At 41.6% G+C, this 13,855-nt stretch overlaps 2 protein-coding genes across 10 annotated transcripts in view; one reads left to right on the forward strand and one right to left on the reverse strand.

Moving 5' to 3' along the window:
- Window positions 1-6,299, reverse strand: part of poli (polymerase (DNA directed) iota) — a 6,831-nt gene extending 532 nt beyond the window's left edge. Inside the window, exons 1-10 of one of the 3 annotated variants that reach the window (XM_035638939.2) lie at window positions 6,197-6,299; window positions 4,662-4,787; window positions 4,398-4,562; window positions 3,886-4,032; window positions 3,450-3,686; window positions 2,636-2,814; window positions 2,259-2,350; window positions 2,021-2,154; window positions 992-1,212; window positions 1-313 (exon numbers count right to left, since the gene is read on the reverse strand). The exon at window positions 1-313 is cut by the window's left edge and continues 532 nt beyond it. In XM_035638939.2, the coding sequence (XP_035494832.1) occupies window positions 1-313; window positions 992-1,212; window positions 2,021-2,154; window positions 2,259-2,350; window positions 2,636-2,814; window positions 3,450-3,686; window positions 3,886-4,032; window positions 4,398-4,562; window positions 4,662-4,698 (1,525 nt within the window). In that variant the 5' untranslated portion in view covers window positions 4,699-4,787; window positions 6,197-6,299. The other 2 variants (XM_035638937.2, XM_035638940.1) reach the window with 2 other exon arrangements.
- zgc:152968 (uncharacterized protein LOC564848 homolog) lies at window positions 3,864-13,810 on the forward strand. 7 transcript variants are annotated; one of them, XM_035638935.2, is made up of 18 exons: window positions 4,060-6,438; window positions 6,940-7,046; window positions 7,149-7,219; window positions 7,304-8,477; window positions 8,567-8,662; window positions 8,987-9,248; window positions 9,628-9,959; window positions 10,041-10,184; window positions 10,273-10,387; window positions 10,471-10,542; window positions 10,614-10,754; window positions 10,930-11,043; window positions 11,231-11,304; window positions 11,415-11,519; window positions 11,893-12,008; window positions 12,239-12,377; window positions 13,050-13,170; window positions 13,413-13,810. In XM_035638935.2, exons 1-18 carry the CDS (start codon window positions 6,300-6,302, stop codon window positions 13,499-13,501), a joined length of 3,411 nt encoding a protein of 1,136 aa, XP_035494828.2. In that variant the 5' UTR covers window positions 4,060-6,299; the 3' UTR covers window positions 13,502-13,810. The 7 variants fall into 7 exon arrangements, with proteins under 7 accessions (XP_035494824.2, XP_035494829.2, XP_035494827.2 ...); XM_035638931.2 differs by adding an exon at window positions 3,864-4,052 and having other exon boundaries at window positions 6,300-6,438; window positions 6,940-8,477; XM_035638936.2 differs by lacking the exon at window positions 4,060-6,438 and adding an exon at window positions 3,921-4,052 and having other exon boundaries at window positions 7,149-8,477.
- Window positions 13,811-13,855: the final 45 nt, after the last annotated feature.

The raw sequence follows: 13,855 nt of genomic DNA on the forward strand, positions 1-13,855 counted from the left end.
AGGCGGGAGATAAGAGTTCCTTCTGGATATCCTGCGGGAGATGCTCGAACACGTCTGGGTCAAAATTTGAGGGTAATCGACGTGTCACAGTGTTGCCTGTTTCCTCGGGGTTTGTCCTTGCTGTGCTGCATCCCGACTGAAGTGGGGGGTCCTCATCAGCTACAACGGAGCTTTGTTTCCGTCTGGATCCATGTAATGCCGCCTCAGCGCTACAGGCGCTTTCTGCGGTCACTGTCATTTGCGGGTTGTGTTGTGCAACCATGTTGTGCATGCTGAACTGATGATGCCTGCGGTGACTCTGAGAGGAATCATTCTGTTGGAGAGTGAAAGAGGAGGATCACAAAGGTTTTCAGGAAATGCAGAGTACTCACCAATTCTTAGAAGGGGAAATTCTGCGGGCATCGTTAAAGTTCAGTGTGAAAGCACAAGACGAAGATCCTGATGTAAGCCTGTTAGATTTAAGATTTGTTTTCAGATCTTTTTAATATACGTCACACAGAATGCAGTTTCACGGAAAACAAGTAGGGACAATACAGCCTAGAATTATGTATCATCATGTCAAATTTTTAAGTGGCATTACAGGATGGATGGATTAACCTTTTAAAAATAATCACTCTAGGGCTGCAACACACAATTATTGTTATCGTCAATAGATCTTGTGATTATTCTTTTCTTTTATAATTGATAAATCAATTCAGAAAAAGTTAAACGAGGCCTGTAGCTCATCAAATTACTTAAGACCTTAAGATTTTCAGTTTGCTATCACATAACAACAAAGTATTACCCAAACATTTAACTTTGTTACCTCTTATAAAAGAGACTAAAACCCTTTTCTAACCAACATTACTGCCTTCAGCAGGCAAGAGAATGTATTCAAGACTTTTTCTGTAAGAGTTTTTACAATCTTCTAAGGCACTCATGTACCCTGATGGAAACATGGGAATATGAATCATCTGAACAACAAAAACTGGATTTCACTGGATTACTTCACCTGGCTTTGTGAAGAGCAGATCGGTGCTTTTCCCGGAGACGTGCCATGTGTGAAGAAAGAGGTTATGGAGCCCTTTCCGCTGACGGCAGCCCCCCTGCTCTGCAGGTTACTGAAGCAGACGTTCATGAGCGTGAGGTGGAAGGCGGCCCTGCTGTCCACCATCTTGTGGAAGAGCTTCATGGCCAACTGGACCAGCTGGACCACAGCATCATCACTGTCGCCTATATAGATATGACAGTCAAAAAATTAACTTAAATGAAATGATGAGTATTTTTCTAACTGGAGAGACACATTCACTGCCTTCACAGTGACCATTAGAGACAAACAAAGAGGCTTTACACAATAACAGGGGCGTTGCAACCGCCCTGAGCTGAGAGACAGTAATTTCAGAGGTTTGGTTGAAGACTAAAATGTCTAAACATGTGTACGATGTGTCTGGGATAATGGGGGTTTGCCGCTTAAATTTTAATAAATAATTATTATTTATTTGTATGTACCATACACACTTTAGCTATCATTTTGATAATAAAAGAATTGTTTGAGGATTGGAATGATGTGGTTTGGTATCATGTAGGGTCCCCAAAGTTCCCTTTCGCCTGGGATATATTAATATTTCAATATTGTAATCAAATTCAAAGACTTTTTAATTTCTCTTTTTAAGTTTTTGTTTGAACAAATTTTGGGGACTTGGTTGGCATAGTTTAATATATAAAGTTTAACATGACACACAACAGAGGCTTTAGACACAGTACGTTTTTGACTAAAACCATGATCTGGATGACTGAGAATCTTAAGAGGCAGTACAGAGGACTTTTTTAAGTTTGCATAGTTTTACAATGAGACGGTGGTAGAAATTACAGAGGCTTTATGAACCCAAAAAACAAATCATGGTGACTTTAATCACCTGCTGTTGTCAAAATACTTTCAGGACAGAAAGTGCTGAGGCATACAGAAGAAATTGTTTTAGGACAGTCATCTACTGGTAGTGGCTGGGATATCACAGCAACTCTCCCGGTGCACGAGGGTTACCAGACGTGATCTTCTGTCCCACGTGGTTGGGGATCGGACACTGCCGGCTCTCACGACTGAACCACTTGTTGGTCGCCGAGTACCTACGGATGGTGAGCCGGAAGGTTTGAGGCTGTCTGCCATCTTTGTTCATCCTAGTTTTCAAACAGGGGATAAACGTTGAAGATTCAGCGACTCAAGCATAAAATGCCACGATTTGTTGATGGGTTAATAAATAAGTGAAGAAACTGGCCCTGACCTTTCCACCAGACTGCTCAGGAGTTGTTGAATCTTTTCCAAAACATCTTTAGCTGATGAGATTTTTTTGAAGGAGTCTTCATCACTGAGAGACTGAAACACAAAGATCAAGATCAATTTTCACTAAAAATGGGAAAACTGCAGCAATTTATTACTTCACTTTAACTGGATTCAGAGGTCACCGCAACTTTCACCAAATTAAATTAATTCAGCCTTTTAAAAACTTTTTAACACACTGCATGTAAATTGCTTTGTTTGCACATTTATGTCACAGTCATACTGGACAAATATTGCTTGTCAATGCAAGAAGCTGATTACCAACAAAGCTCTTCCTCAGTTTAAGTAGATACTGTTGATTTCAGGGATATCCTGGTTTACCTGAGGGGCCCCAGTCGGGGTGACAGGGGAGTCATCGACACCCATGGCCAGATTCTTCAAGCGCTGAGCACTGGGACCTCCAAACTCTCTCGCCAAGTCATTCAACGGGAAGAGCTGCAAGTTTTGGATGCTGACCAATCCCAGGGCTTGAAGTCTTTTAGCAGTTTGGTGACCCACCCCTGAGAAGACAAACGGGACCACAAAGTAAAGCATCAGGGACACTTGACCACGGTTATTGGACAGTTCCATCTCTTTGTGGTCTATTTGGATTTCTTTCTTGTTGTCTTTTTTTGTCTTTTTGAAATTGTTTTGCATCTGTAGTATTCAATTTGCTCAGTCTCTCTAGGAAGTCCTGTTTTATCTCTTTACATGTGTTTTATCTCTCCTTGCAGTCATTTTGTGTCTTTTGGTATTAATTTTTCTGCTTTGTATTTTTCCGGTGTCTCTGTTTTGTAAATTTGGCGTCGTGTCTCTCTGTGTTGTTGGTTTACTATCCACCAACAAATGTTAGGAGTTTGTTCCAACTGTGGCTCTCTGACTGGACTACCAGGCCCAGGGGTCCTAGGGGTCAGGGGGCCGGTTATCCATCCATGAATACTGCACATTTATGATAAAGAAGACCAAGTAAACAAATATAATGTCGACATGTTCTAAATCATTTTGGTTTCATTAAACAACAATAGACTATAATCTTTATTCAAACTCAAGCGATACCTCTTTACAACACAACAGTAGTTATTTCTGTTCACCTTTGCATGAAAGAAATGAACTGATGAATAACTTTTTTTTATAAACATGAGCTTTACATGTATACCTGGTACTTTGCGGAGACTGCTCAGGCTGCCCATGATGTCGCCGTGGTTCTGCGGCAGCAGGGTGGTTTGCTGATTGGGTTTGAAAGTGCCACACACCAGTTTGGCCAGAAGCTTGTTTGGGGCAATGCCAGCACAACCAGTCAGGCCCAGTTTGCTGTGGATGGCTTCTCTCAGCTCTGCCGCTATGTGTGACCCTATAGCCAGCCTCGGGTAGTCACTGGCTTTAACATCTGCACCTGAGCAGGAATAGAAAAAACAGACATGAATGTGATCTGTAGGTGTGAAAACCAGAGCATTTATACAATGAACCTTTCGTGTCGTGAAAACTGAAAGTGCAATGCAAATATTATACTTATTTTAGTTTTCCGCTTCTTGGCATGTTTCACAACTCATTTCCTGGTTTCCGTGAGCCAGATGTACTGCGATTGTACTTACTGACGTGGCTGTAGATATGTCCTTTAACTGAAAAGTTGTCCGAGTCTGGTGTCTGCGTCAGCCTTCTGTCTACCATCTCTGTGATGTCGATGAAGTTTTCATCAAATCCAAGCCTCTCGACCAGCGGACAGTGAGACATCAGCAGCTCTGGATGGAGGACAAAAGAGGTAAAGGGACTTGAGCACAGAAAGAGAAAATATACCAAATGTTAGTGAATGGAAAAAAATCCAAAAATATCTTTAAACAACTGCCACTCAACACTATGAGCTTGTTGCATTAATCTGTGGGCCATGATGTATCTGTAAATGAGGAAAGGCAAAGGCTAAATTAATAGTGGTGGCACAGAAAGAGTGTGAGTTGTGTTACTGAGAGGATAAAACTTAAATGAGAGGTTTATGGGCAGCAGTTTTTTTTCTCTAAATATTTATCAGAAAATAAATACTAAATCCTTTTCGAACAACTTCACTAAATACTCGTAGAATTTGTGGGTGCGTTGTAGTAGTCTTGCCCACCTGTCACTTTATACGACATCTCTCTGTAGTGTGTCAGGTCTTCTCCTTTAACCAGCACAAGCTGAGGACATTTCTCCTTAGCGTCAGTCACAGACATCAGTTTGGTGAGACCCTGCTCTCTTGCCACGTAGTTGCAGGTGACTATGATGTATTTCTGCTGGATACCTGACAATGTGAGGAACATCACTGCACCATCAGAGCATTCGGGGGCTTAAACAGAAACATTTTCTGAAAGTCAACTCTTATTCCATTCAGTCAGTTTACCTAAAGGCACTTCTCTCAGCGCTGGGTTTCTGATCATCTCCACCTGAGCGTAGAAGCAGTCCAGGTCAAAATGCAGAATGACTCTGTGTGCAGAGGTTGGACCTGATGTCTTATACAGGCTCGGACCTGAGACACAGTTAATTAGGAACTTTATTGTCATCACATTTCAAAAGACTATCTTTGGCCACAACCACAAAAAAAAAAAAATCAGTAAAACACAGTGTAGTTGACAATACAGGACTCTGTCACTGTTACTGTTACTCTATACCACATAAAATAGTGGAAAATAAAATACTTTTTCTGAAAATCATTTAACTTTTGACAGATATGATCTCTGCGTGCTTTTCTAAACTACTGCAACGCGTGTAGTCAGCCACACGTTGCATCTACAGAAGTTAGATGATATTAATGTTGTTAGACAAACCCTGGAAATGCATACGAATTTGGTGGGAAGTTGGAACATCAGCAAATGAAGACTTTTTTTCCCCACATTTGTCTAGAAAACGTCCAGATTAAAAAATTAATAATAATAGTCCCCTACAAATTTGACACTCTAGTGGTAAGTATTTTATTTTTCAATACACTCTTGAAAAAAGAGTGAATTTTTGCAATAGACTGATATTAAAGTTACACCTGGGTAAAAATACGAGGAAGCAGCAGAAGCAACCAGGCGCAAATATAAAGTAAGACGATAAATAAATATTATCTGACACGTATAGATAGCTAATAAGCAGAGTAACGTTTCTCTCTGCATGTAAAAACCCCAACACATTTTCTTAAAGATCTGTCTGGTGTCAGTCTCTCATCCTTTACCAGAAGCAGCAGCGGGACTGAGAGGTGCAGAGTCCACGAAACTGCTCCTCCACTCGGTTTCATCCTCCTCCATCTCGGCCTCACTGTTGCCCATGTCAAACAACGCACATGTGATGTGTTGTTGTTGTTTTAAATAAGACGGAAAACGCGGCTGTTGTTGTTGTTTGCAGGGGGAGAAACTGGTACCAAACAGTGAAAGTACTGCTTCTCTGCATGTCACACTTCAGTTTTGTATTACAGCGCCATCTGATGGCTCGGAGGAGTTACTGCTACACAATGCACCGCAATAAACCACACTACATATCAGAAATAAACTTATTAACATCATGCTGTATCGAAGACTTGTGATTGAGACCATAAATTCCCCAAGGAACATGTTTACTGACGTTATAAATTAAGAGAGAAGTAGAGTCATTTTTTTTTCATAGACTTCAATAGAAAAACAGACTTATTTTTTCCAACCAGTGGAGTCGCCATCTGCTGGTCATTCTAGAGAATACAGGATTTAGGCACTTCCGCATTTGGCTTCACTTTCCGACACGCAATAAATCAATGAACCAATGAAACGAACTTTATAATAATGTCAATAAAAAATGACGATGTACAACACAAAATAAATTATACTAAGGTGAATAAATATAGTCAGATAAATAATAATATTGACCAATAAAAAATATATATATATATTGAAAAAACCAATAGCCTATATAAGTGAAGCTGACCTCGGCCGCAGTTGGATCCACCACCTGTCGACGGTTAGCAGGCAATTGAACGAGCGAAACGTGAGTGTGCAACGTGTCGTGAAAAAGTGGCGTCTTTTGCCAGATGTTTCCCTCGTCTGGTCTTTTCGCGGATATAAAGTGTCCCTTGTCGAGACGTGGGCTCTGTGAGCGGCCTCACTGTTCGTACAGACATGCCGCGGAGGTGACGGAGATCCCCGGATCGCCATTGGTCGAGTCAACAGGTCAGTGCGTGGAGGTATGCTGCATGCTACATGCTACATTGTTAGCTTGTGTTGCCAGTGTTTTTTAAAAAACGGAGACGCCAACTTTGAAATGTATTTAAATGTATTTAAATGGTGAGCTATACGAATATACTTTAGAGTTAAGTGGCTTAGAGGATACTTTAATACATTTTAACGTTTTTTGTCAACATTGAAAACTTCATTTAAGTGGAAGTTTAGTTTAACTTTTATTGTTAGCTTCCTAAATAATTTAGCTACTTTTTTATTTTAGTTTTTTTTTTTAAGCTGAATCAGTGTTTTCCAAAAATAGATAATAGAAAAAATACCTGAATTAAGAAAATTGTTGGTAATCTTAAATTTTTCATTTTCAATTTACTCTGCATGACTACAACTGCTGCTGGGCAATTAAGCTTTTCCCCATCCTGCTATTTTATAATTTCCCATATAAATCTCACTGTAATATGTTCCAAAAGTACATAACATGTTTTCCTGTTTTAACAGGAGTCCACATCTGCAACCCGCCGTCTGTCTGTGGTGCACCAGTGAGCGATGAGGCCAGAGATGACGGCCTCCAGGAGCTGGAGCGGATCAACAAGGAGATCGAAACTGTGAGGCACGAGGTGGAGCAGGAGCAAAGGCGACTCTCACGGTACCAGATCACACAGGCCCACGACGGCAGAAACGCTGTACCTGATTTCTCTGTGTCCAAGTCTGCAGGTCAACGCGTAGACAGAGGTTCTTCACGCGCAGACTTCACCAAGACGTACTCCCGGACAAGGAAGTACGTGGTTGACAACTCGAAACCAAGGACCGACTTGGAGTACGATCCCCTGTCTAACTTTTCTGCTGACTTGCGGTCTTACAGCTCATCGGCCAAGGAGCAGAAAGTGAAAAATGGTCAAGGTTCGAAAGGCGAGAGAGACGCTGTGCCTTGTGGCCTGAAGAGACCAGTCGCTCAGGTTCAGCTTTCTCAAACGCCGTCATCTCCAGAACCGCTCGATGACTCCAGCGAAGACAGGGTCTTGATTATTGACATTCCTCCCTTGCCTGACAAAAAACGAAGTCGAACTCAGAAACCCGATTGTGTTGCAGGCAAAACCCAGGTTGCACTAGAACAATCGGAGCTCGTCAACACGGTGCCTGTTGCACTTGATTCTCCACTGCTGTGCCCTGCAAATTCTCCATGCGCACTCAGAGTGGAAGCGAATAGCATTTCTAATCATTGTGGTGTTGAAAACAATCATCTGTCTTCTCTGTGGGAGAACACAGGATGTGAAAATATACCAGTTGATGGGGGTGCAATAGACTCAACAGAATGTTTAGAAGGTCTGGGAAGTAAAAGTTGTAAAATTCCTTGTCAGACTGCTGAAATGGAAGTGAAAAGCCCTGAACCTGCAAGTCTTCCTGCCTCTTCAGACCAAAACTATCAGAGTCGGGACAATTTGGGAGTGAAAGAGGAAGAAAAAGTGTCTCAGGTCAAGCTGCCTCGGAGCGAGTTGTCCTGTAGTGTTGAGAACATGAATCCACTGCAGCCACGTAACTGTCCGTCCAAAAATTCACTTTTTTATAAAACTCCGGCAGCAAACTCGGGTTCACCGTGCAGACAAGCCCAGAAAACGGAGAATCATAACCCCTGGTCTCCTAAGCAAAATGTGCCATCATTGGTGTCGGGCAGTGAGAGCAAAATACCAGGGCAGGTGCAGTATGGCGCCATCGCTAACCACACTTCACCCGTAAGGTACCAGGAGCAGGCGGGACCAGCTTCAGGCAGCAACCAGTTTAAAAGTCGGGACCCTTCACAGACATTGGTCGACACGCATTCGACGAACCAAGCAGATTCATCAGCCGAACCCGCTGAGCAGCTTTTGGCCGAGGCAGGTGACGAAGAGGTGATCATCATCTCCAGTTCCGAGGAGGAAGAGCTCAACTATTCAGACATGGAGCTGTCAGATAGTGACCCAATGGAAGAATGCTACAGGATCTTCATGGAGGCAAATAATGAGGATAGGGGAAATGAAGAAGAACAACCCCACGTGTCTGTGAGTATGAAGAAGGTCCTCCAGATCCAAGATGAGAAAAATCTTCCCAACAGTGAAGATATCTTTTTCCTTCACCGTGTCATATTTAGGTTGGAGCTGTGGATGTGGAGAAGCCAGAGTTGACCGTCACACCCCGAGGATTACCCGGAAAAAAGAGGGTGGCACATGAAGCCAAACATAACGAGGTATGTGCCAATGCTGAAAATGCAAAATACAGGAGCTTATCTCAAATTACATTATGTGAAGGGGGCACTATGCTAGGCATCCCCACTTTAGATCATGGAAGTCCGACATTAATTGAAAATAAAATTTTGCCAGCTGACATTTGGTGGTATTAACTCAGCCACAAAAGTAATTTTTCTGTAATGTAATGATTGTACATTTTAATGACTAAAAGTAGGAAATGGCTAAATTCTCTCCAAATGGACCCACTAAGCCAGATGAGCCTTAATGTTGCATTTAATTAAATTGCCTTCTGATTGAATCTTTGAATGACTGGCTCCACACAGCAGCCAGTGGCGAAGTGCAGACCTCAACCCCAGGTTTTGGTCCCCCTGCGTGGGCCAGCGGCTCCAGGGTTTGGCTCCCAGTCCTCCATCATCACGTCAAAGATCCAGCAGGTACAGCAGAGAGCCTCCATGATGACTGCTTCAGTAAAAGCCGGTCAGGCTTTTGTCTCCCTCGCCTGTCCGAGGAGGCCGGAGACCCAGGCTACTGCTTGTCCTCCCGCTCAGACCCTGGCAAACACACAACTGGCTCCTGTGCAAAATGGTAAGTTATCTGTTAGCTGTAAAGGACTGTATTGTTTACTATTGCTGTTTATAATCAATTCATCTTTATTTTTAGGAGGATTGTCAACATCATAGTAGTAGAAGTCCAAATGCAAAATCACATCAAAAGCACATAATTGGCTGAAACAAAAGTTCAGGCCTTCATTATATTTAATGTTAGACTATTGATAAAATATGAACTATTACATTGTGCTGTCACATCTGAAACCATGTTTAATGTTGAGAGTTAAACAATAAAACATCTTGTGGATTGTCCTGCCATATATATCTAGATCAGAATTTTCGTCCTGTTAAACTTGAAGTCGCTTTGCCTGAATGCATCATATGTCATGCCTGCATGTTTTTGTCGGATCATACAGCGTATGTGAACTACCTACCTTTGGGAACAACTGTGATCGAAGTAGGCAACAACTTGCACTTCATCCTCCCTGAGGGCACCTTCCCTCTGCCTGTTGCTACAAGCACCGGCCCAGTGTCTTCAGTGCTGACACCAGTCAGTCACGTGCATAGAAGCACTATGCAACAGACGTGCCTTAAAGCTGCAGTAACCCCTGTGCAAAGATACCACACAACCGCACCTGTGCTCATTCCCGCTCCAACACTTAAACCTTCACCAGCCTCTGCGTCAGCACACTCAGGCCCAGCTGCCTCCACTACCTCTCAACCTGCCGTCCATGCTCCTGCTGTCAAGGTAAAAAGTAAAGTTGGGCTATTTTAATAGACTTTTTTAAGATCTTTTAAAAATATATCAATAATGATTTTATTTTTTCAGCCGCTGCCTACTAGACGTAAACTAAAGCAGCAGTTTGAGGCCTCGAAAGAAAAAGTTCCCCACGATGTGCGACAGCGGTATGTCAACATGTTCACAGAGGAGTTCCTCAAGACGACAGCCAATGTCAATGACGCCTTTGAAAAAGTGAGCATATGCTGATAGGTGTGATTCTCAACTGACAATCTGCCGTCTGGATATTTATTCTGTTCCCTGGTGTTTTTATTGTTGACAGGCGGTCGCTGAAGAGAGGGCGGTGTATAATCGAAGTGCGAACAAGTTCAAATATCTGAGTGTTGCTGTGAATTCACTGAAGAGGCTGAAGAACCAAAGTACTGCTTCAGCCAAAGGTGTGACTCTGGAAAACCACGTACTGTTCATCCTGAAATGCGTAGAAACATAATGCTGATAGGATGATTTGTTTCCGGTGCAGATGAAAATAAAGTCAGCAGCCAAAGATCAAAAGGCAACATATCACTCAACCTCGAGAGGTTTAAAGGAAACGGTGAGAATTGGTTTTCCTTGAAATAATTTCAAATCTTTTGAGAGATTCTCAATGTTGATTTTTCCCAGCAGATGATTTCGCATTGTACGGAAGTTTAAAGGATTATATTTTGACTGAGGAAAGGCTGATTGAGAGCAACTATCCTGTCCAGCACCCGGAGAAACCTCGTTCGGCTGCTCTTTTTGTAGACAATAAGAAAGGCAACACAGATCGTAAGTGAAAACCTCACAATGCAGCTGCACTCAGAACTCCCTGGAAAAAAAAGTGGATGTTGTTCTCATATTGTGTCACTAGAGGGCAGCTTTTACTTAAGCTGTACTTTGAGTTGTCACACCTCCCTGCACATTTCTCTCTGGTGATGAGCTCCTTCTGTTTTCTTGGAAAAAGCTCTGAAGCGGATGTGCTGTCGATGTGGGGCCACGTACTCTGTGAGCCAAACAGGAAAACACATCCGCAAGGAGGAGTGCAACTACCATTATGGAAAAGGAGTTAAGAATAAAGGTTAGTATCACATTGAAGGGCTGCAACAAATGTATTTTATTTGATTTATAATTTGGGTCTATGAAACATCTGATCATGAACATGATCTGCATAATTACACATTCAATTTATCTACTACCATTTTCATGCGTTGAACTATATGCTGGTATAAAGGTGTATGGGAAACATTGCTTTGAAATGGTTGCAGTGCCCGGTGGTGTGGAGACTCGTTACAGTTGCTGTCAAGGAGTCATGGGAACACCTGGATGTCAGGTGTTTAAGGTAAGAAAATGACACTTGGAACGAAACATTTCCATAACATATGAGACCTTCTCGACTGTAACGATTATTAGTCTTGTTGAATTTTTTTTGATTTGTTTGTCTTTTAACAGTTACATGTCCATGATTCCCTCAGCCTGGATGGGTTTGTGTCTACCGTTCCCAGACTTCCCTCAGATGCGAACTGTCCGGGGGTCTACTCTTTGGATTGTGAAATGGTGATGTCAACTTCTCCTGTGTTAAGCACAGAACTAAAGCCTCCAGAGACTCGTTCTGTAGTGGTGGTTTTATTAGTATTCAAGACTTCGCCACTATTTGAAACTAGTGATGAGTTAAAGAAACTTTTACTCACAAAGTGATGCAAAGTATTTTGCTTTTTAAAGCAAATGACAGTGGAGACTACTCCAACTCCTGGTCCTCTGGTCGTATTTGTTCCTAATAGAACACAGTATATATAGATATATAATCAAATGTCCTTCCACTGTATGAAAAAAAACTAGTTTAACTCCTTTTTGACATGTGGGCTTGATGTCCTCAGAGTTGTTGTATGCAGTGTAACCATGAACATTGTGCTCATGTTTGTCTTCGTAGTGTTACACTGTTCATGGTCTGGAGCTGTCCAGAGTGACTGTGGTCAACTCCAGTCTGCAAGTCGTCTACGACACCTTCGTCAGACCTGATAATGAGGTCATCGATTACAACACAAGGTAATATTATAGGATCATGATATGTAATCTCTCCTTTGCTCCATCTTACATGGTCTTTATACGGCCAATCGAGTTTTGTTTTCTTCTTGAGATTAAAGATAAGAATATACAATTTTGTTAAATGTAAGATTCAATGTTGAACACTGTTAACACTGGTTGGTTACCTAGCTTTTTTTGGGAGGGATGAAGAACAAGCTCTTTCGATGGCTTGTGAAATTTTACTTGTGTAGATTTTCAAGCATCAATGAGGAAGACGTGAAGGGTAACAAGACGTCGGTCAGAGAGGTGCAGGAGACATTACTGAGCTTCATTAGTGCCGACACCGTTCTGATTGGCCACTGCCTGGAGGCAGACCTCTGTGCCCTGAAGGTGACTACTGAAAGCTTTTCTCATCATGAATGTTTCTATTCGTTGGCATAAGCGATTACATAAAATGAGAGGTTTCCAATTTTCAGCTCTTTCAACATTTCAACTTGGCCACGTCACCACTGAGAGCCTTCATTTTTGTTATTTTACATATATTATTTTGCATAATGTTTTCACATATTAATTTAAATAGCATGTTTTCTGTTATTATTATTGTTATTATGATTATTTTAGCTTCAATAACCGAATGTACAGGGTGTGGACAAGGTAAATTTCAACACGTCATGAAAAGGGACAAGCTCAAACTGTCAGTATTTGCAAAGTATTGAATAAGGCTTGCAGTCTTCACTCAGTTTCTAATGTGACTGTAAAGCATCATCTGTAAAAACTGTTTTACTGTTTGACTGGACCAAGAGGACCAGTGGTCGGTAAAATTTCTCTGTAGGTTTTTCATGGTGATTAATGTTCATCAAAACCAGAGGTGGAAGAAATAGGAATGCCAGTTACTGTAAAGTGTAAATTGGGTTCTAGTTCCTATCTAAAATTTGTACTTAGTTGCAATTAAAATCACACAAGATGGAAGTTGGGGTTGTTTTGTGAAAAATTAATAATTATCACATTCCGTAAGCGTTTATCAGGTAACAAGTGCTTCAGTTATGTTCCTCTTTGCCGTAGTTGCTCCATGGGACAGTGGTGGACACGTCGGTGGTCTTCCCCCACCGCCTGGGCCCCCCTCACAAGCTCACCCTCAACAACCTCACTGCTGAATACTTAACGAGGATCATTCAAGAGAGTGGTGGGTCATCATGGATATACCTACAGTGACCATACAAATTTTTCTATGGTCGCATACAATACACATTTAATAATTACAATCCATCTAAATCCGAATAAAGACAAAATGGCAGTCAAAATATAAGATTTGATTTTAAATATCACAGGGAGAAACTGTATTTGAAGTAATATAACTGAGGATGCTGACTCTTAATGTTGTCATTATTTGCATGTGTGTAAATAATATATAACTGTTTCTCCCAGTTTGTGGCCACGACACTGCAGAGGATGCTGCTGCCTGCATGGAGCTTATGTTGTGGAAGGTCAAAGAAGACGGAAAACTGAAAAAGTGACCGGAATAAAACAAACAAATCCCCTCACTGTTCATACATGAAAGATATATGCAGTTATGCAAATCTGAATGTGGGTGTGGGGCTGTCATCAAAGTATTTTGTTCTGGGCTGTTTATTATTATGATTTTAGTTATATCACTGATTTATGTTAATACAGTATTCTTATGTTAATTTTTTGAATTGCAGCCCATGTGTCCATGTTTGTATTAATATTTGATCATACTGTAGTGTGCTATGAAAACCTGAAGCGGTGGGGTCATTGGTATTAACGTTATCTAAGTAAAGGCACAGAATAAATCCCTGCGTGTTCTTTTATTGTCCAGTCTTCCACCAGCCAATGAGCATCCAGCTTTT

This window comes from Scophthalmus maximus, chromosome 19 (assembly GCF_022379125.1).
Source record: "Scophthalmus maximus strain ysfricsl-2021 chromosome 19, ASM2237912v1, whole genome shotgun sequence".
NCBI classification, from domain to species: Eukaryota; Metazoa; Chordata; class Actinopteri; order Pleuronectiformes; family Scophthalmidae; genus Scophthalmus; species Scophthalmus maximus.

Bases quoted from the DNA above. Each gene is read 5' to 3' on its own strand.
- zgc:152968 (XM_035638931.2), top strand. From the start codon at position 6,300: ATGTTTCCCTCGTCTGGTCTTTTCGCGGATATAAAGTGTCCCTTGTCG. The intron at 10,543-10,613 runs GTGAGAATTGGT...TTTTCCCAGCAG, and splicing joins CGAGAGGTTTAAAGGAAACG to ATGATTTCGCATTGTACGGA. The intron at 11,520-11,892 runs GTGATGTCAACT...TTGTCTTCGTAG, and splicing joins ACTCTTTGGATTGTGAAATG to TGTTACACTGTTCATGGTCT.